A 20647-nucleotide genomic window follows, 5' to 3' on the forward strand; every position below is an offset into this window, starting at 1 on the left:
TTTTATTTTTTTTTATTTTTCGTCCCCGTATGGACCATGAGCTAATTTGTTACATGTCCTTGAGTTGACTATTCGACAAGTTGTGAATAAAACTAATATAAAAAAGAGTAAATAGAAAAAAAAAATGAAAATTGAAAATTATATTTCATCCAGTCATTTTCTCATCATCAAGCTCTATTATATATTATATATAAGCTTTAAAATTAATTATTAATAATATATATATATATATATATTTAAAAAAAGAAAAAATCTATGTATTTTTATCGATTAACATTTATTTAAACGTCAATCTTACGCTATTGGTGACTGCTATTATTACAACGTGACCGAGAAAATTTATAATATGACCTAGAATCATTGAGGCATTATAATTAATAATAGACTATTTTGATATTGAAAATAAAAATAAAATTTTACTATTCAAGTTTATCCATTGAAAGCTCACAAGAGATATAGTGAGGTCAGTAGATTACAATTTTAACGAATTTTTAAGGTACAAGATAAGCCTTTATATATATGTGTATATGCGTACAGAATAATTTGTGGATTGTCATTCAGAAAGCTTTTATAACAATATGACCATATTAGCAAAGTATAAAGTTTAATTAATCCTTGTCTCGTGGAAACCACTAAATATCCTTAAACTAGAAAATATTTTATTACACAATTTCCCCTTTTTTTTTTTTATTTTCGTTGTATAAATAAATACGTAAATAAAATTTACTAATGCCAAACTGGGCGTATAAAAACTGCTTTTAATTTTTATTTTTTTTTTCTTGCCCAAAAAGATATACGATATTTTATTTAAATATAATATATTTTTTTTTCATTTAAATTGTCATAAGTCTTTTTTTATATTTTCTTATTTTAATATTACGATATATTTTTTTATTATTTAATTTATAAATAATAAATTCAATAATTAAACAAATAAAACCAGCAGCACAACCAAAGATAAGAAGTAAAAAACCCGGAGCAAGATCATGTAATCTAATATAATTATTTTCAATGTAATCTTCTTCTTCATCGTTAGCTTGACTGTAATGATGTTTTGGTGAGGATTGTTGTCCCATATAAGATATAATACCACCTTGTATAAGTCCCTCAAGTTTACGTTCAATTTGTAATAAATAAGGTAATCCTCTCCATGTTGGAAATCCAATTGGATAACTTGTTAATTCTTCACGCATTTTATGAACATATTTATTATTAAATGTTGTATTTATTGATGATGCATTAAGCATTGCAACAAGAGCCAATGTATTATTTTTACCATAATTTAAATCTTGTAATTTTTTTTTATAATTATCATAATTAAATATTATAAAACGATTTAAAATAATACGTAAATCATCAGTTGCTTTAATTTCATTAAATATACCATCAAAATTTTGAAATAATTTTTTTTGACTTTTTAAACCACCAATTTTTAAATTTGAATTAACAAGATCTTCCATTGTATCAATTTTAAAATCACTTGGTGCCATTAATCTACCAGCTAATGATGCTAAATAAAATTGACTAAGTATATAACCAAATATAATCCATGATATAAATTTTATTCTATATGATAATATTTTTGGTTGTTTATTCCATGCAGTACCAATAATAATAGCAAATATTTCTAAAAATTTCATTTTATTAAATAATAAAAATTTTATAATTATTGAAAATAATAATACACCAATAATTGCATACCAAACATTATTATTTAATGGTGATATTAAACCACGAAATGATATATCATTTTGTATTGGTATTAATAGTACAACTTTTAACATTTCATATGCTTGTGTAAAATCAATTGAATCACTTGGTTCCCAAATAATTCCACCAATAATAAGATCAATTGAATTATTATTTTGTAATTCATTTTCAATATAATCTTGTGTTATTGTATCATTACCAGTTTCAATTAATTTTGTATTAATTTTAAAATTAAGTGATTTTGCAATTGCATGTATAATACGTCCCTCAAGACCAATTATTTTACTTTTATTATTAACAATTATTTCATGTACATATGGCTCATTATCAAAATATCCAATATTAACAATACAATTATTTAATTTCATTGGTGAAAAAAATTGTTTATTATTTGTTTTCCATGTACCATTATTAATACATTTACCAATTATTATTGGTTTCATTGGTGTACGTAATATATTTGATTTAAATGATTGACTTTCAGCAGCAACAACAATATTATTAACTAAACTTATTATCACAACATTTGATGTTTTTCTTAACCACAATATATCAATTAATAATTTTGATTCTTCTAAAAAACTATTATTATTTAAAAATATATTATTTAATAATACAGCATAACGACACTCTCTACCACAAAGTTCATTAAATTTAATTATTGAATTTTCAAGATCTTTATGATTATTTAATATTATTATAACATCAAGTGATGTATTTTGTGAACCAGATACATTAATATCTTCAGTTAATATATATGTTGATCTTATTTTTTGTAATGAATTTAAATATTCATAAACCACTGGATGATTTTTAGTAAATACAACTGTTATTCTTTTTGGTTGTTGACTCATATAAATTTTAATAAAACTTTCAAAACATGGTAATATTGTATTTATATTATTCATTTGATTTGTTGATAGTTTTGTTTTAATATCAATTAATTTACGATTTATTCGATTTTCATGACGTATTATTTTTGATTTTGGTATGACAATTGAATTAATAGATTTTAATGTTATTATTAAAATTAATAAATTAATATTAATATTAAATAATATATTTTTTAGTTGCATGCTTACTTCACAACTTTACTAAATTGAATGACTACCTCTTGTTCAACGCAACTAAACTTTCGTGACAACTTTTATAATACTAATAATGATAATAATGAAAAAAAAAAAGAAAAACAAAGAAAACAACAATTAGATGGAGGCTAAAACAGGGGTAACTATGGTACTATCGACATTGATGCATGACATGAAAAGATACTGAAAATATGATAGACCTAAAATACTCAAACCGGGTCATTATTGTAAAGAGACATTTTCCTCTATCAGTCAGTCAGTCAATTTTTTTTTTTTTTTTTGCTCTCTGTTTGTTTAGTGTTATCGATGATTAATAGCTCAAGGATAAAAAAAAAAACCTTTTAATGGTGTTTAATGTATATATTTACGTTCAATATTTATATGCATCTACTAATTTTTTTTGTTAATCCTTTATTCATTTATAATTTTATTATAATAGTGCAAAAAAAAAAAATTATGTAAATAATTTTTCTTAATTTTATAAAATTAAAAAAAAAAAAAAATAATATATATTGAAAAATAAATAATTGATAATTGCTTTGTGTGATATCATGTAATGTAAAAATATCAATTTTATATTATTTTTACTAAAATTATAATATGATAAGGTCACGTAAAAAATGAACATTATAATTTATGCTTAACATGTTTGATTGTTGATCATTAAAAATATGCGACAAGTATCATTGCATGTCAAGTATTATTTTTATCACGATGATGCAATGTCAATATTAATCGAAAAAAAAAAAAAAAACAATTGTAAATAATAACATGATTATTATTAACAATAAATAGTTCAAGAGCATCTGATCAAATGCTCTGTTATATTTCTCAGTAAATATATACTGCAAAAAAAAAAATAACATGATTAATATATTTAATAAAAAAAAATTGACCGGTGTTTTTTTTTTATGTAAAATAATTAAATAATTATTGTTTATTTGTTTCAGAGCATTTGTGAGAATTTTATGCGTATGCTGTCCAAGAAGAATGAGAAGAAAATATAAGCCTGCATTTAGATGCAAGCCTAGTCAGGTAAGCAAAGAAAAAAAAAAAAAAAAAATTAAATTAAATATTTGATTAGGTAAATAATCAAGTTTTTTAATTATTAAAAATATTGATCAATTTAAAATATAAAATTTAAAAGATAAAAAATATTTTTTTATATTTTTAAATAAATGTGTATATATGTTTGTATCGAGTGTATGAGATGATAATGTTATCATGAGGCAAAAGCGCATCTAGGAAAATTGGTCGATTTGGTTGAAAGAGGACATCAACGTACCAGACTTATCTGAGGTGTTTCAACGTGATGATATCAATGGAGTATATACTCTCTCACCATATGAATAAAAAATAAAAAATAAAATTCTTGATATTTATAGAGGACATCAGCCCGAGGGTTTTATTTAAAAAAAAAAAAAAAAATTTATATACGATCGTTTGGTTGAAAAAGCTCTATTGGATATTTTCTCGTTATATTTTCAGCCTGTTACACTCAAATATTTTCCCCAATTTTAAAACAACCCTTCTTAACGATTTTTTTACAATTATTTTTTTAATTTATCATTACTCATTTTAATAAACTCACTTTGATTTTTAATAATTAAATATATAAAATATATTAAAGCTATTATTTTATCAAGTAATTTGTCTTGAAAAATATACATGCAAAGCTAATATATTATTTTCTTTTTTTTCAACCCTGAACAATCAAGAAAAACTATACTTTTAAGTGACTTTTTTACTTGCTAATATTTTTATTTTTTTTATAAATATACTTTCCAACTTTTTCATGGATAAAAGACAGTTTCAAGAAAGCCGAAAAAAAGAGAATAACCGCAGGAATAATAAAGGGAAAAAATAATTACCATGATTGCAGGGATTTCTTGAGTGAAATTTTAGTAGGTCACTGGTTATATATTTTTTTAGAGATAACTATATACTATAAAGTTTTTTGGTCAAGAATTATTATTTCAACTCTTGTTAACCTCATATTTTTTTTTCTTATCCTGACTTTGTCATTTTTATTCTTTATCTAACACTGCAGATATCAAAAAAAAAAAAAACAATTTCAAGTGTTACGATAAATAAAATATGTAATATATTATTGAAAAAATATTTATATGATAATTTATTTCAAATAAAATATATAATTTTATTTACAGACAAATAAAATAAGACGCAAGCAGTCAAAAAAGTATTTGGTATGATGATACTTTTATTATTAATATAATAATTTGTATATTAAAAAAAAAAAAAATAGTAGAGTAGTTTAAAATAAAAGGCATTTGAATGCCTTAGTTGATAATTAATTAATTAAATAATTAATTAGATATTGTTTGAAAGTAGCATGATAATCCTTAAAAATATATTGAATATTGGTAATCAATAGTTTTTAATTTACCTCAAATTATCAGAAATTAACAAAAAGTTTCCTCGAAAAAAAAAAAAAAAAAAAAAGAAAATTAATATTTAAAAAAGTTTGAAATATTTAAAGGTAAAAATCCTTACATAGTTTGATTTTATTTGAACCTATATCATTAATTTATTTTTCTTCCTGTCAACCCTTATTTTTAATTTTACCCTGTGAAATTTCTTTTTCCGTCAACAGTATTAAGCTCCTAACAATGACGAGACAGTTAATCTGACAATAAATTTTTTTAGTATACACTTGGTTTAATAAACACCCAGCGTGAAAAATTTCATTTCATGGTAATTACAAAGTCTAACCGCAAATCGATAATACTACTTGGCCTGTTGTGTGTTATATCCTGCTATAACTCTTAACGAAAATAGTAAATCCATTATTTTTTATTTTTTTTTTTTATTAATCACAATTGGTCGTTGAAAGGAAAATATAACATACTGTAATCACGTTTTAAAAATCGAAAATACTCTATATATATTTATTGGAAAAAAAAAAAAATATAAAAAGAAAACAATAATAAAATATAATTATTGTAATTTTAATAATCGTAAATTTTTATTCATCAATTATTATTTATTTTTAAGCAAATAAAAAAAAATGATGAAAAATTTCGATAATAATTTTTTTATAAATTAATAATAATAGAAAATAATTTAAAAAAATAAAAAAAAAAAAAGTATATATATATGTGCGTGACGGTTGAGGTATTTTTTATTTCCAGAGATTCTCCTCGAGGAGGTACTACTCTACGTGCTCGTTTCATCAAGTACGAAGGAGCCGTGAAAATTCCTGTGAACAAACCTACATTTAAAGAACTCGGATAATATATCGGACCAATCTACGCCCACTTTTATCCTGCACGTGTCGTCGCACTTTGTCCAAACTTCCTTTTCTTTTTAATAAAAAAAAAAAATAATAATAATAAGGAAAAATATCTACCTCATCAGTTTTTGTTTTCCTAGTCCCAACTTTATATTATTATCCTTTTTTTTTTTTCTTTCTTATATCAACTTTTAAATGTACTTTTAAATAGAAAAAAAAAAATTATATTGTATATGTATGATATCCTACAGAGTATGCGTATATATTTTTAGTTGATTATATTCCTAATCCAAATATTTACCTATATATTATATAAGTACGATTGAAGGAGGATGATAAATCAACCATTTGATGATTCTTATTTTGGTATGTGCCCTTAAATATTTTGAAAGTGTAAAAAATAAAATTATCACTTCAAAATTTACATCACATATAAATAAAAAAGCACAATAACCGTCACGCACATTAATAATACACACACCTTCGCATGTAGAATTGAAAAAAAAAATATAATTAAAGCAACTTTCTATTATATTTAAAAAAAAAAATATATATATACCTGCACTATTTGCATGATAACAAAAGAAGATGAAAAAAAATTAATATTCATTTTATGATGCACTTTTTCAAATTTATATAATCTTTTTGTGTGTCTTGTGATTGTGTGTCATAATCCTAAGACTTTTCATCATCAAATTTTCAATTTATTAAATTACAAATCCTCAATATTAATTATTTAAAAAAAAAAAAAACAAATTAAGCATATTGTCATCATGATTTAATTTTAGCTGATCTGTGATGTAAATATTTTTGAGTTGAAGATAATTAAAATCTTGTGTAAATAATTATTATACAACTAAATCATCTGTTATTATATAAAATGTCTTACTTTGTATTTACCATATAAACATATATAATTTATGACATTGACAAAAACCTAACTCACTTAATGAGGTAACTCTAGTGGACAACATTCATCTATTTTTAATACCATTATTATCTATTCTCTCACATGGTAAGCTTTACTTTATCAACAACACAATATATACATGTTGTTCATGAAAATAATAAATAATGAGACATGAATTTTTAAATAATCGTAATGTTTTTTGAATTTTTTAAATAAGCTAAATTTTAATCTATCACGATGGGGGAAAAAAAAGCTTCTACCTTACAATAATTTAAAAGTTTCATATATGGATATATATTTTTTTTAATTATGAATTTTAACAAAATCAACATGGGAATTTATTAAAAATAATATTGAAACTATATGAAAAATTAAAAATAATATATAAATGTAACATATATTTGTTTTTTTTTTTTATAATGAAAATGTTAAGCGTTATTCAGTTGGCATTTTATAATCGACGATGCGAATGAAATAATATAAAGATATAAAAAGGGAATTAAAGAAAGATCGTGCCTCCGGGGAATTGCTGTGTGTATATAAAAGACATATATTTTCTTGCGGCTATATCACCCCATGAAAATATATATTTTGTACATATTATTCTTGCTTTTATTTTTCCTTTTTTTTAAAAAAAGTTTTTATTTTTCACTATATATATTTTATAAAAAGTATGATTTTTTGTAAATGTCTTCTCGACAATATGAGAATAAAAAAATATATATATATGAAAAGATAAGAAAGCTTATTTATTATTTCTATAGCTACATGTATTTTATTGTTATTTTATTTTTATAGTTTTGTTTCATGATTAAAAAAAAAAAAAAAGAAAAAAAAAATTTAGTATTTATAGAAAAGTAATATACAGTAAAATTTGTACATTTGTACATTTTTTATATACATATAAGATGAAAAAAAAAGTTGTTAAAAATAAATTGAAGAATTTTAAATAAAATAATAATTGCTTTATCAAAAATTGAGGATTAATTTATATTAAAATTAAAAAATTTATATATCTTTAATATTAAATTGAGGAAAAAAAATTAAAAAATAATGATTGACTCGTTATCAATCATTAACACATTTTCAAATAAACATATTTATCTCTGTTTAATTATGATTCGTTCATTAGTTAACTTTGATAATAACGCACAATAGAAAATCCACAAGCGTAATATTCAATTTCCCATATGGGTTTTATCAATTTCTCGATAATTAAGTATTTATATTATATTGAAAATTTTTATATAAATAATATTCATTAATAAATTAATTACTGTGCATCATATTTCATTGAAATTCAATTCAGGTAATTTTTAATGTGAAAAAAAAAAAAAAAAAAATGAATAAATGTATATCAAATAAAAGCATTTAAAGCTAATTACAAAATTGAAAGGAAAAATAAAATTTATCTTGTTATAAAGAAATATAAATAAATAAAATTTCAAAAAACAAATTAAAAAAAAAAAACAAGTTAAGTGATAAAGAGAGAATGAGAGACATGGTTAAATTCATGGATGAATTGATGGTAGTTTTACGTTGCTATCACTCAGTGTGAAAATGCAAAATGTCATAGAAAATAAATTGCGTATACAAAAGTGGGTCGCGTGTACAGTTAACAGAAAAAAAAAAAAAAAGGCAAAAATGACTGAGGTAAAAGAAGGGAGATTAAATATTACATATATAGTGAAAACTCAAAGCCTGTATCGAACTTTGTACGCTCCATTTGTTGGTGCACCAAATGCCCAGATAATTTTATCGTCTACTTATTTTTATTTTTTATTTTATATCTACCTCGTATTTTTCTTAAACTTAAATTTTTTTTTTATTATATTTTATATTTCTTTGAAAATAATAATAATAAATTTACAATTTTTCATTCTTTCAATATCAGAAAAACTTTTTTATGTGTAAATCTAGTCGATTAGTTTGTATTCGCATGTGACTTTATATTTCCTTTGCCAAATCCAGATATTTTATATCACAAAAATATATAAAAAACTTGTAAATTTATATATGCACGTTTAAAAAAAATTAAAAAAAAATACACATTAGCACACTACAAATATAACCTTTTTAATTAACAAAATAGTTGATTAAATATTAATGAAGAAAAAAAAAAAAATATTATATAAAAAATAAATATAATTATAAATGAAATATTTAAAATAAATATTTGTATATATTGATGAAAAAAAATATAATATAAAAGAAAATTTTTTAAATTTTGATTTCAGTACGTGAGTGGAATGGGAACAGGAGGACAAACCAGTAGTGTCAGTTATAGCAGTGTAAGCCAAAGTAGCGAGGGTGGTTTATATAATAGTAGCAGTATAACGACAAGTACACCAACTGGTGGTGGTACTGGTATGTGACGTCAAACAGGGCCCAAAACAGGGCCAAGAAGAGAACGTGCAATACGTTTTCGTGATTCGTGATTAGAGGATAAGGTAGCTAGTAATATAGCTACCGAATGTTCAAGTGAATTAATTGAAGTACTTGATGATATATCACTTGATCCAAATCTCATTGTGCCAGATGATGATGAACTGGCTGCACAATTTGAAAAATGGAAACGTCGAATTGACATAACAATTCCTGAAGAAGAAGAGGAAGAAGAAGAAGAAGAAGAAATTGAAGATGACGATGACGACGATGAAGAAGAAGAAGAAGAAGATGAAGATGAAGATGATGATGAAAATAATGAAATTAAAAAAGAGAAAAAAATAGATATTAACTTGACGTGATTTTAATGAAATTATTTATTTAATTATATATAAATATTTATTATTTATTATCTTCTCTTCAACAATCTCATTCTTTTCATCATCATCAAGTATAAATAGATAAAAAAAAAACTGTGCAATTTAACCTTATGGTCGTGATGTAAATGCATAAATATGGTACCGGCTGCGATTGATTACAATAGGGACACTATATATAAAATATATATATATTGATTTTTCAAAATAACAATCGCAATGCTCCCTGGAGATCCAAATGTACGAATATAAATAGAACATGTGTTTAATATTCAAATCAACCTTCGAATTTATTGTGGGTTTTTTTAATTTTTTTATTAAATTACACAAAATTCTATTTTGTTTGTTTGAAGTATTATTTGTTAATTTAATAATATTAACAAACATGCAGTTCTTTATTTAAAAAATAAAAATTATTATTACAATATTGTATTTTAAAAAATTATTTAATTGACAATACTGACTTTCCTTTGACTGAGGAAAAATAAATAAAATAAAATTCATATAATTTTTATAATTTAAACAAAAAAAATAAAAAAAATCAATTATTAATTATTATTTTTAGATAATTTTTAATTTAATTATTGACCAAGCAATTTTTCGACTGATGCAGGAAAGTTTGAATTTAAAAAAAAATTATAAATGTAAATGATAAAAAAAAATAAATAAAGCAATTTTAAATTGGCTGTAAATAAAAAAAAAGAAAAAAAAAAAATTATAATAAATTTTTTTAAACAATTATTACATCAATAATGTATAACATAAAAATCAATCATAATAAAAAAATGAATTTTTATCTTAAACATTGTGGTAAAATTTTATTGAATGTAATTAATGATAAAAAAAAAAATAAATAAATAAAGTTGTGTAAATGACTGATTGAGAAAAAAAATCTACTGACTATTACTGTATATGAAAAAAAATAATAAAGACAATGTTTATTCTACTTTTAATCATCTGTAAATATACTGTTTAAATGATTTTGTGGAGATTTATCAATTAAAATAAAAAAAAATTATAATGTATAATGATAATAATATATAATGATATTTCAAAGTGAGAATGAAAGGACTGGTTTGAACTGAGTATATTTTTGTTTTCCAAAATAAGTCATAATAAAATTGTAAAACAACTGTGTAATTTATGTACAAGCTGATGAACCTATTGTCTAATCACTAAGTACCTTCATAATGTGTCTCATTCCTCACTCTAATAAAATGTTGCTCTTTTTCATAAATAGATGTTTATTTATTTAAAAAAAAAAAAAAAAATTCCAAATAAATATACCTATGTACCCACTTTACTTTTTACTTTACATTTTTTTTTTTTTTTTTTTTTGTTTATCATAATTTGACGATAAATAATTATAATATTTAAAAAAAAATTCACGAATTTATTTATTTATTAGTTTAATATTATAATACTGGCAAATATTAAAAAAAGGAAATAAATGATATTGCAATTGGAAAAGAATAAAAAAAAAAATATATAATTTAAAAAAAAAAATAAAAATATTATATTGTTCTTGGATATGCCATCTCTCGGTTTATTTTTTCTACATCTGATGTGAAATAATTCCAAGAAAACACAACACAAAAAAAAAGATGAGAGAGAGAGAATTCGCTCTCACCAGCAAAGCCAACAAGGTTTCAGCATCCTAATGTACCAACCAATAACAACGCAGTAACATACAGACGGTCTGTCGAAAGTTTATCATCACTTCGCTACATACAATTCTCGAAAATATTACTCCAAATAATAAAAAAAAAATAATAATAATATTTTTATTTGTTATTTATTTAATTTTCACTGACTTGAAATTAATTATCAATTCATTCAATTGATGAATAAATATTAAAACTTCTATGCGCTACATTCTCGAAAATATTACTCCGAATAAAAGAAAAAATAAACAAATAATATTTTATTATTATTAATTATTTAATTTTCACTGACTCAAAATTAATTATTAATTTAGATAATTGATAAATAAATACTAACACGAGACTTGATGATCGTTAAATCGCTATCAAATTGATATAAAAAATGAAAAATAAAAAACTACACTCGCGATAGAAAAAAATAAAATAAAAAAGGATTAAATGACTCACCCCCATAACTGGACAAGGCGATAGACACTGGATCAGTACAGGAATCAGGAAAAAAGCAAACTTTTACAGCAACTCATTGTATAAATCCAAGAAGCAGTTGAAGAGTCAATTATATTAGGGCTTCTATAGCAGCAGCAGCAGCAACAGTCAGCACACAAAAACAATAACAGTTGCCGGTTGACTTCTTGAGTACACTTCAGCACAACTCGGTTCGTATGTTGTAATAGTGGATCCCCGTAGAGATGTAGACGTCACGACGATCAGCAGGATAATAAAAAAAAATCGACTTTAATCCCCACTCTTATAAGCCTTTTTTTGGAGTAGATGCGCACCAATTAAATAGCTTGCTTTAGATTTCGCGATTTTCGGACCAATGAGGTAAGAGCAATTGAAAACCATAGGAGATTTCAATTCTTTCACGTAATTGGTCCGAAATCTGAAATCTAACAACAATGAGTATTACATCTAAAAAAAAAACATAAGGTGAGGAATTTTATTATTATCCTGCGATCGTCGTGACGTCTATCTCTACGGGGATCCACAACCAACATACGAACAGTGTACTCAAGAAGTCAACCAGCAATTTTTGTTGTTGCTGACTGCGCTGCTTTAACGCTATGAAGCCCAATATAATGACTCTCCAGCTGGATTTATAAAATGAGTTGCTGTAAAAGATCTTTTTTCCTGATTCCTGCACTGATCCAGTGTCTATCACCTTGTCCAATGGGGTCCTTTATTTTATTTTTTTCTATCGCGAGTGTAGTTTTTTATTTTTCATTTTTTATATCAATTTGATAGCGATTTAACGATTATCAAGTCTCTTTTATTTTCTCGATTATAATATATTTTTTTTTTTTCTTTTATACATATAAATAACGGTTTTAAACAATATCAAGGTCATTTAATAAATATACCGCGACGACTTGACACAACTATTTTTAATGAAGTGTTAGTATTTAATTATCAATTATCTAAATTAATAATTAAATTCGAGTCAGTGAAAAGTAAATAATTAATAATAATAAAATATTATTTGTTTATTTTTTTTTCATTCGGAGTAATATTTTCGAGAATTGTATGTAGTAGTGACGTGATGAAAAACTTTCGGCAGGCTGTCTGTATGTTACTGCGTTGTTATTGGTTGGTATATTAGGTTTAGATTAATTAAATTATTACATAGTAAATAAAACAAAGTAAAAAAATAAGATAAATGACCTAAATAATATATCAAGAAGTATCATAGAGATTTTAAAAATAAAATCAAGACGATATGGATCCAATAATTTATAAAAAATCCTACCTTTTTAGCGGATGAACATCCATCCCACGCTGGTTATCAAAATGCTCCAAAGCCATGTAGTTCATGATGATTCAATCAGCTACAGTACACACAAACACTATTTCACTAATTTTTAAAACTTTTTATCACTACTATTACACCACCTGAAACAAACAAAAATATCAAAACATATTAATTTATTTAATTTATAAATTAATTTAATTATTTTTTTTTTATTTAATATGTTAACTAAATAGAAGAGAAATAGACAAATTATTTTCAAGCATTGGCTTATGATAATTTTAATTATTTAGTTAACAATATTATAATAAATTTAATATTTTCAAATAGTTTATTATTATTGATATTTAAAAATGATTAATCAATTTCAAAAAGACCTAGTGCTAACAGCTGATAACATGAGTCATTTTGATTTCTGTGTGTTGCTGAGTATATACTGTACGTTGTTTTTAATAGTGGCGGTTAATTCTTGTTACACCCCAGGGGATCAGTCGTTGTGACTTGTAAGAATGGTTTTTTTCGTCCCAAGTTACGGTAAACTGGTAGTTAATAAAATTCAACTGAGGTTACAACGGTTAGCAAATGGTAAAGCCTCAGTTTGCTAACTAATTGTTTATTTCTTGACCAACAGTTTACTGTAACTATGGACGAAATAACCAGGTCACAGCAACAAGTAACAACACCAGCTTATCAAAAAAAAATTCATTAAAATTGATAGAGCTCAACAACAAGTAAATATTTACCAATAACAATAATAAATGGTACATTAGGAAAGACTTTATGTTGGATAAACATCAATAATACCAACACTATGTTAGACAATTCATCAAGTGTTGGGCAATTCATTGAAACTAAATATTTTGTTAATTAAATTAAACTTGAAAATGAAAATAATTAAGTAATGATTTTTCATTATCAAAGATTTAGCCTTGTTGAAGCATCATATCATATAGACAGTCACGATAGCTTTTTTGTTACTTTGTTGCTGGTTCAAGTGTACCAGAATTATTTAGGATTATTAAATTAACGTACGGTTTAAAATTAATTTAATCAATTTTTAAACCACTTGGTAACACGAAATAAAATCGATGTACCTTATTATATTGTCATCATTAACATTATCATTATCTTGGTATTTTTCATGTTGTATTTTAACATACAAGCAGCCTTAGTTGTTTCAAATATTTTAAATAATGCAGTAGCTTTCTTTTCTTTATCATTGAAGCTTTTGTATATTTTATTTCTCATACATTGCCATGAATAAATTTGATGCAACTGTAACAATAAATTATTAATTATTATTGGATGAACTTGAGACTGGAATTTTATTTTTTTTAAATAATATAATACAACTCACTTGACTCCAAAATGATTTTGGCTTCATTGACAAAGCAATTTAATTATTTTTTTTTTTGGTCCCAGTTTTAACGATTGTTGTTGATGAATCACATTAACACATTAGACGATTTAGCCACCCTTTTTTGTATCTGTAATCATTAAATAAACGTTATTATTAATTTTTACAACTTATCATGTAAATGGTCTCGGTGTTATTTTGTTACTGGTCCAAGTGTACCAGTATTTTATAATTATTAAATTATCAAATAATTTTATAATTAATTTAATTAGTTTTTAAAGTACTTGATAACACTAACTAAAATCAACGTACCATATGACACTTTCAACAATTTCTTCGTATTTTTCGTTTTATATTTTGGCTCACAAGCAGCCTCAGTCGTGTCAGTTTTTCATTTTCTTCATCATTAAAGCCTTTGTTAGCTTTAATTCACATACATTAGCAAGGCTAATGCTGTTGCCATGAATAAATTTAATCCAACTGTAACAATAAATTAATAAATTATTATAAGATAAGTTCGGGGCTATACTTTAATTTAAATAAACTTTAATTGAACTAAATTGACTCACTGTACTCAAAAAAGGTTTTGTCTCCAATGATAAACCAACTCACTTGACTCCAAAATGTTTTCGGCTTCGTTGACAAAGCAGTTTAATTATTTTTTTTTGGTCTCAGGTTTGACAGTTATTGTTGATGAATCACATTTACACATAGGATGTTTGAGCAATACTTTTTGTTATCTGTAAACAATTAAAATATTAAATAAACATTATGTTATAATTTTTTTTTCAACTCGAGTAATTATTGACAACAAAAAAAAAGCAAATGAAAGTAATATTATTGATGTTATGGTAAATAAATAAATAAATGATAATTAAACCAATAAATAAAAATTAAATGTATGAACAATTATAAATAAACAATTAAATAACAAATAGACAGTAAAAAATTAAATCTTAAAGTAAATAAATAAACATTAAAAACTGACAATAACAGCTGACAAAGCCCTCAGACAATGGAAAATTAGCGTTGAATTTGTTCACTTTTTTTCAATTGTTATTAATAAAAAAACGATTGTTATGCAACAAGGATGCTACAACAATGCTGTATATCACAAATTTTTATTAATAATTATAAATAAATTGAAAAATTCGTTGTCTTTGTAAAACATGACAACCTAACCTCGAATCATGAATTTTTTTTAGCTTAATTATTAAAAAAAAATTACATAATTATGTTTGTTTATGCCTTAATTAATTAATAACAATGAAAAAACACAATATTTACATACCATTTGTCCATTATTTAACAAATTAAGATTGTCCTTTGTCAGCTCAGACGCCGATGACATGTCCATTAATTTTGGTCACAATTCACAAAAATCAGCAATAATTTATATCACATTTTGTTCAGAATAATTTAATTAACCGATTTATCAACAATTTATAATTGTTTAACAATTATTATTGCAATAATAAGTGTCAAAGTCACGACACACATTTTCACTCTAACAAAGCAGCGGCCATTTTGATTTTTGGAATCGTCGCGCCACCTGGCTGTTAAATTTTTTTTTTTACATTAGTGTGTGTGAGTGTGTGTTGGTGTAATGTCGTTCAGTGTTGTGACTTTTTACACTTATTTTTGCAATATTAATTGTTAAAAAATTATAAATTGTTATTAAATCGATTAATTAAATTATTGTGAACAGATTGTGATATAAATTATTACTGACTTTTGTGAATTTTGGCCAAAATCAATGGACATGTCAACGCCTTTTGAGCTGACAAAGGCAAATATTAACTTGTTAAATAATAAACAAATGGTATGTAAATATTATGTTATTTCATTGTTATTAATTATTTAGTGCATAAACAAACATAATTATGTAATTTTTTTTTAATAATTAAGCTAAAAAAATATCAATGATTTGAGGGTAGGTTGTCATGTTTAACAAAGACAAAGAATTTATTAATTTATTTATAAATATTTATCAAAATTTGTGATGTATAGCATCCTTGTTGTATAACAATCGTTTTTTTATTAATAACAATTGAAAAAAAGTGAAAAATTTAAATATTAATTTTTATTTGTTTGAGGCCTTTATCAGTTTTTATTGTCATTGTTTAGTGTTTATTTATTTACTTTGAGCTTCAATTTTCTTTTGTCTACTTGTTAAATTATTGTTTAATTTTATTTTTTAATACATTTACCATAAATTCAATAATATCATTTTCTTCAAACTTTTTTTGTTGTCAATAATTACTCCAGTTTGAAAAAAAATTATAACACAATGTTTATTTAATATTTTAATTGTTTACAGATAACAAAAAGTATTGCTCAAACATCCTATGTGTAAATGTGATTCATCAACAATAACTGTCAAACCTGAGACCAAAAAAAAAATAATTAAACTGCTTTGTCAACGAAGCCGAAAACATTTTGGAGTCAAGTGAGTTGGTTTATCATTGGAGACAAAACCTTTTTTGAGTACAGTGAGTCAATTTAGTTCAATTAAAGTATAGCCCCGAACTAATCTAATAATAATTTATTAATTTATTGTTACAGTTGTATTAAATTTATTCATGGCAACAGCATTAGCCTTGCTAATTTATGTGAATTAAAGTTAACAACAGCTTTAATGATAAAGAAAATGAAAAACTGACACGATTGAGGCTTCTTGTGGGCTAAAATATAACACGAAAAATACTAAGAAATTGTTGAAAGTGTCATATGGTACGTTGATTTTAGTTAGTGTTATCAAGTACTTAAAAAAGTAATTAAATTAATTATAAAATCATTTGATAATTTAATAATTATAAAATACTGATACACTTGAACCAGTAACAAAATAACATCGAGACCATTTACATGATAAGTTGTAAAAATTTATAATAACGTTTATTTAATTATTACAGATACAAAAAAGGTTGGCTAAATCGTCTAATGTGTTAATGTGATTTATCAACAACAATCGTTAAAACTGGGACCAAAAAAAATAATTAAATTGCTTTGTCAATGAAGCCAAAATCATTTTGGAGTCAAGTGAGTTGTATTATATTATTAAAAAAAAATAAAAGTCCAGTCTAAAATTCATCTAATAATAATTAATAATTTATTGTTACAGTTCCATCAAATTCATTCATGGCAAAAGCATTGGTATTGCTAATGTATGTAAAATAAAATATACAAAAGCTTCAATGATAAAGAAAAGAAAGCTACTGCATTATTTAAAATACAACATGAAAAATACCAAGATAATGGTGTTAATGTTGAAAATATGTACGTCGAAAATAATAATACAATTGACATTATAAAAAGCTGCAATATGACTTTAATATACTTTGATTGAGCAACGACACAACTAAAAGATTTAATAATTGTTTATAATTAAATCAAATGATATTTTTATTCATTACGATAATTATAAGATTGATAATTAACTTTAAATAAATATAGTAATTCATGGAAATGACAGATAAAAAAAGTACTTCACGTGAAATTTGATAATTCAAAAAAATTATAATTCTATGTATTATAATAAAATAAAATTTGAAATAAAAATTATTATTCTTTGTATTGAATAAAAAAATTAACATTCAAATGATAAAGTCTGCCAATGTTAGTCTACCATTATGTTTTCTTTGAGATTGTTCAAATTATTTTTTGGAAAATATAATAATAAATAATTTTATTGAACCTAATTTATATAATTGCTTCTTCTTTGATCAAAAAAATAAGCATCACAATTTGTCATTAGTTACAATTAAAATTTTATTTACCAGTTTCTTTACTGTTAATTATGTGATAATAAAAATTATACAATCATTAAATAATAAAGAAAGTGTGTTTTAAAATGTTGAAACTTTTGATCAATCTCATACTCGAGATATGTGTTGTGTTACATGAAATTACATAAAAAAACTTCAGTGTTTCAATGTCATCACATGGTGGTGGTGATGATATTGAATCTTAGGCTCCCCTGGTAGAAATATTTCTCCGACTTTTCTCCAACTTTTTTCCGCCATTTCTCCAACCTGAAATGTACTCCAACTTTTCTCCAACCATATGGGTCATTTTCGTAAAAAGGTGGAGAAAGTTGGAAAAAAGGCGGAGAAAGTTGGAAAAAGTTGGAGAAATATTTCTATATATCTATCTAATCACTAATGTACCACTTACTGTTGTTATTGTTAACCATTTACCAATTTCTATTAATTTAATTAAATTTTTCCGTCGTTTCTCCGAATCAACTTGGGTAAGGGAACCTTCGGAGATATTTCTCCGCGAAAAAAAAACACACGTGTAATCACGGAGAAATTCGGAGAAATATTTGCACACAAATTATATAACACAAAATAAAAATAAAATTTTTAAAATAAAATGATAGATTATTGTATTGATCCATACGTATTCTATGACTCTTCGGTTTTGAACCAAGTAAATCAACAATATTTTCATTGTAAACTTCTAAAATATTAACTTCAGCTTTATATTGCCAACCAAGTAATTTATATTCTTTTATTTTTTTAAATATATAACAAGCTGTTCTTCTATTTTTTTAAATATATGACAAGCTGTTCTTTGTATCAAGCCATCATCATCTGGACTACCTTCCATTGTAAATGTTTTACCGGAACCAGTATGCCCATAAGCCAGGATACAAAGATTGTACCCTTCTACAAATGCTTGTATATATATTTCCACCTCTTTAAAAAGATCGGCTTGTGTAGCCATTTGAGGGAAAATTTTGTCGCACTTAAATTCTTGTTTTCCATGATGTAAAAAACTGCTACTTGTGATTTGTAGAGCACAATCATGTATGTACGTGATGGAACAAGATGGTTTATTTATTTCAACTGGTATTTTAGGCCGTATTCGGCAAAATACGTTAATATTGCCTAATAATTCATGAACCGTATTTTTAAGTTGACGGATCTCTAGTTGAGAAAGATTTAAAAGTTCTTCTAAATGTTTTATTGATTTGTTTTGTTCGTCAATTATTATTTTTTCACTCCCACTATTGCAACCATCATCACCACCACAATTATCATCACTATCATCACCCCCACTATTACCACCACAATTATCAAGGATATGATTGTGCTCAACGTCTGGCAATGTTAATACAAACTTGTCCAGTAGTCTGTTGACTTTTCTAAAAAAATCCTGGCACGATGGAGTTTACTCCATTCGTCAGCAGTTTGTTAATCGAATGAAACACACTTATATAATTGGTAGTTGTGACAAGACAACGACTTATAATAAAAATATAGTACACAAATTAGATCCTAAAAAACATCCTTATCATGATATAACTTTTATTTGCTCTTGGAGGTGAGTTCACTATAATTAATCTATCATTTTATTTTAAAAATTTTATTTTTATTTTGTGTTATATAATTTGTGTGCAAATATTTCTCCGAATTTCTCCGTGATTACGCGTGTGTTTTTTTTCGCGGAGAAATATCTCCGAAGGTTCCCTTACCCAAGTTGATTCGGAGAAACGACGGAAAAATTTAATTAAATTAATAGAAATTGGTAAATGGTTAACAATAACAACAGTAAGTGGTACATTAGTGATTAGATAGAGCCTAAGATTCAATAATACCACCATCACCATCACCAGCTCCAAAGGTAGTCCAAAATTATCAACTTAGCTGACAACTCGAGACTTTTTAAAATTGGCAAACCACTTTCAAATCAATAAATAATTTTTATAAATAAATAAGTCAAATAGTTTTTTATCAAGTGAATAATTATGAAAACAGTATATTAAAATAATTTATCTTTTTCAATTTTATTGTTATATTTACAAGTGGTGAAGTGAAAAGTAGTGAAAAGTGTTTTTGAAAAAGTTTTAGTAAAAAGTGTAAAAAGTGTAGTGATCATTGTTTTGTGTACGTGTGTGTGGTGCTTGTGTGTGATCATTTAACCTGGATCAGATTGAATAATCATCATATGAACTACATGGAGTGCAGAATTCTCTGATCTTCATGGAATGCAGTATGCTGAGCAATTCTGATGACCAGCGTGGGAAGATGAACATCCGCTTACAAGGTAGGATTTTATTTAATTAATGATTTCAGTCGAAACAAATTATAAATTGCACGGTTGCAATTATATATATACGAGCATCGTTATCGTTATCATGTATTACCC

General features: G+C 24.3%; 2 protein-coding genes and 2 long non-coding RNA genes across 7 annotated transcripts in view; 2 read left to right on the top strand and 2 right to left on the bottom strand.

Moving 5' to 3' along the window:
• The window catches only part of LOC122855788 (dopamine receptor 2), a 29194-nt gene extending 19582 nt beyond the window's left edge, over positions 1–9612 (top strand). Inside the window, exons 2-4 of one of the 3 annotated variants that reach the window (XM_044157414.1) lie at positions 3749–3833; positions 4967–5005; positions 9199–9612. In XM_044157414.1, coding sequence (XP_044013349.1) covers positions 3749–3833; positions 4967–5005; positions 9199–9336 — 262 coding nt within the window. In that variant the 3' untranslated portion in view covers positions 9337–9612. Of the gene's footprint in view, positions 1–3748; positions 3834–4966; positions 5006–5950; positions 6178–9198 lie in introns of those variants that run through there. The other 2 variants (XM_044157421.1, XM_044157429.1) reach the window with 2 other exon arrangements.
• The window catches only part of LOC122855567 (double-stranded RNA-specific editase Adar-like), a 67718-nt gene extending 53106 nt beyond the window's left edge, over positions 1–14612 (bottom strand). Inside the window, exons 1-3 of the mRNA XM_044157058.1 lie at positions 14492–14612; positions 14229–14409; positions 13135–13277 (exon numbers count right to left, since the gene is read on the bottom strand). The gene's annotated coding sequence lies outside the window, so the exon portion shown is untranslated. The remainder of the gene's footprint in view (positions 1–13134; positions 13278–14228; positions 14410–14491) is intronic.
• A 187-nt stretch (positions 14613–14799) lies between these two features.
• On the bottom strand, positions 14800–15232 carry LOC122856352. Its single transcript, XR_006374138.1, has 2 exons — positions 15061–15232; positions 14800–14971 (listed from the first exon to the last, which is right to left on the bottom strand). It is a non-coding gene; the product is annotated as an uncharacterized LOC122856352 (long non-coding RNA).
• Positions 15233–16084: 852 nt separating this feature from the next.
• LOC122856334 lies at positions 16085–18192 on the top strand. 2 transcript variants are annotated; one of them, XR_006374135.1, is made up of 5 exons: positions 16085–16313; positions 16812–16983; positions 17057–17224; positions 17407–17533; positions 17616–18192. It is a non-coding gene; the product is annotated as an uncharacterized LOC122856334 (long non-coding RNA). The 2 variants fall into 2 exon arrangements; XR_006374136.1 differs by having other exon boundaries at positions 16812–16940; positions 17616–17981.
• The last annotated feature ends 2455 nt before the right edge of the window (positions 18193–20647 follow it).

Source organism: Aphidius gifuensis, linkage group LG1 (genome assembly GCF_014905175.1).
Source record: "Aphidius gifuensis isolate YNYX2018 linkage group LG1, ASM1490517v1, whole genome shotgun sequence".
Classification (NCBI taxonomy): domain Eukaryota; kingdom Metazoa; phylum Arthropoda; class Insecta; order Hymenoptera; family Braconidae; genus Aphidius; species Aphidius gifuensis.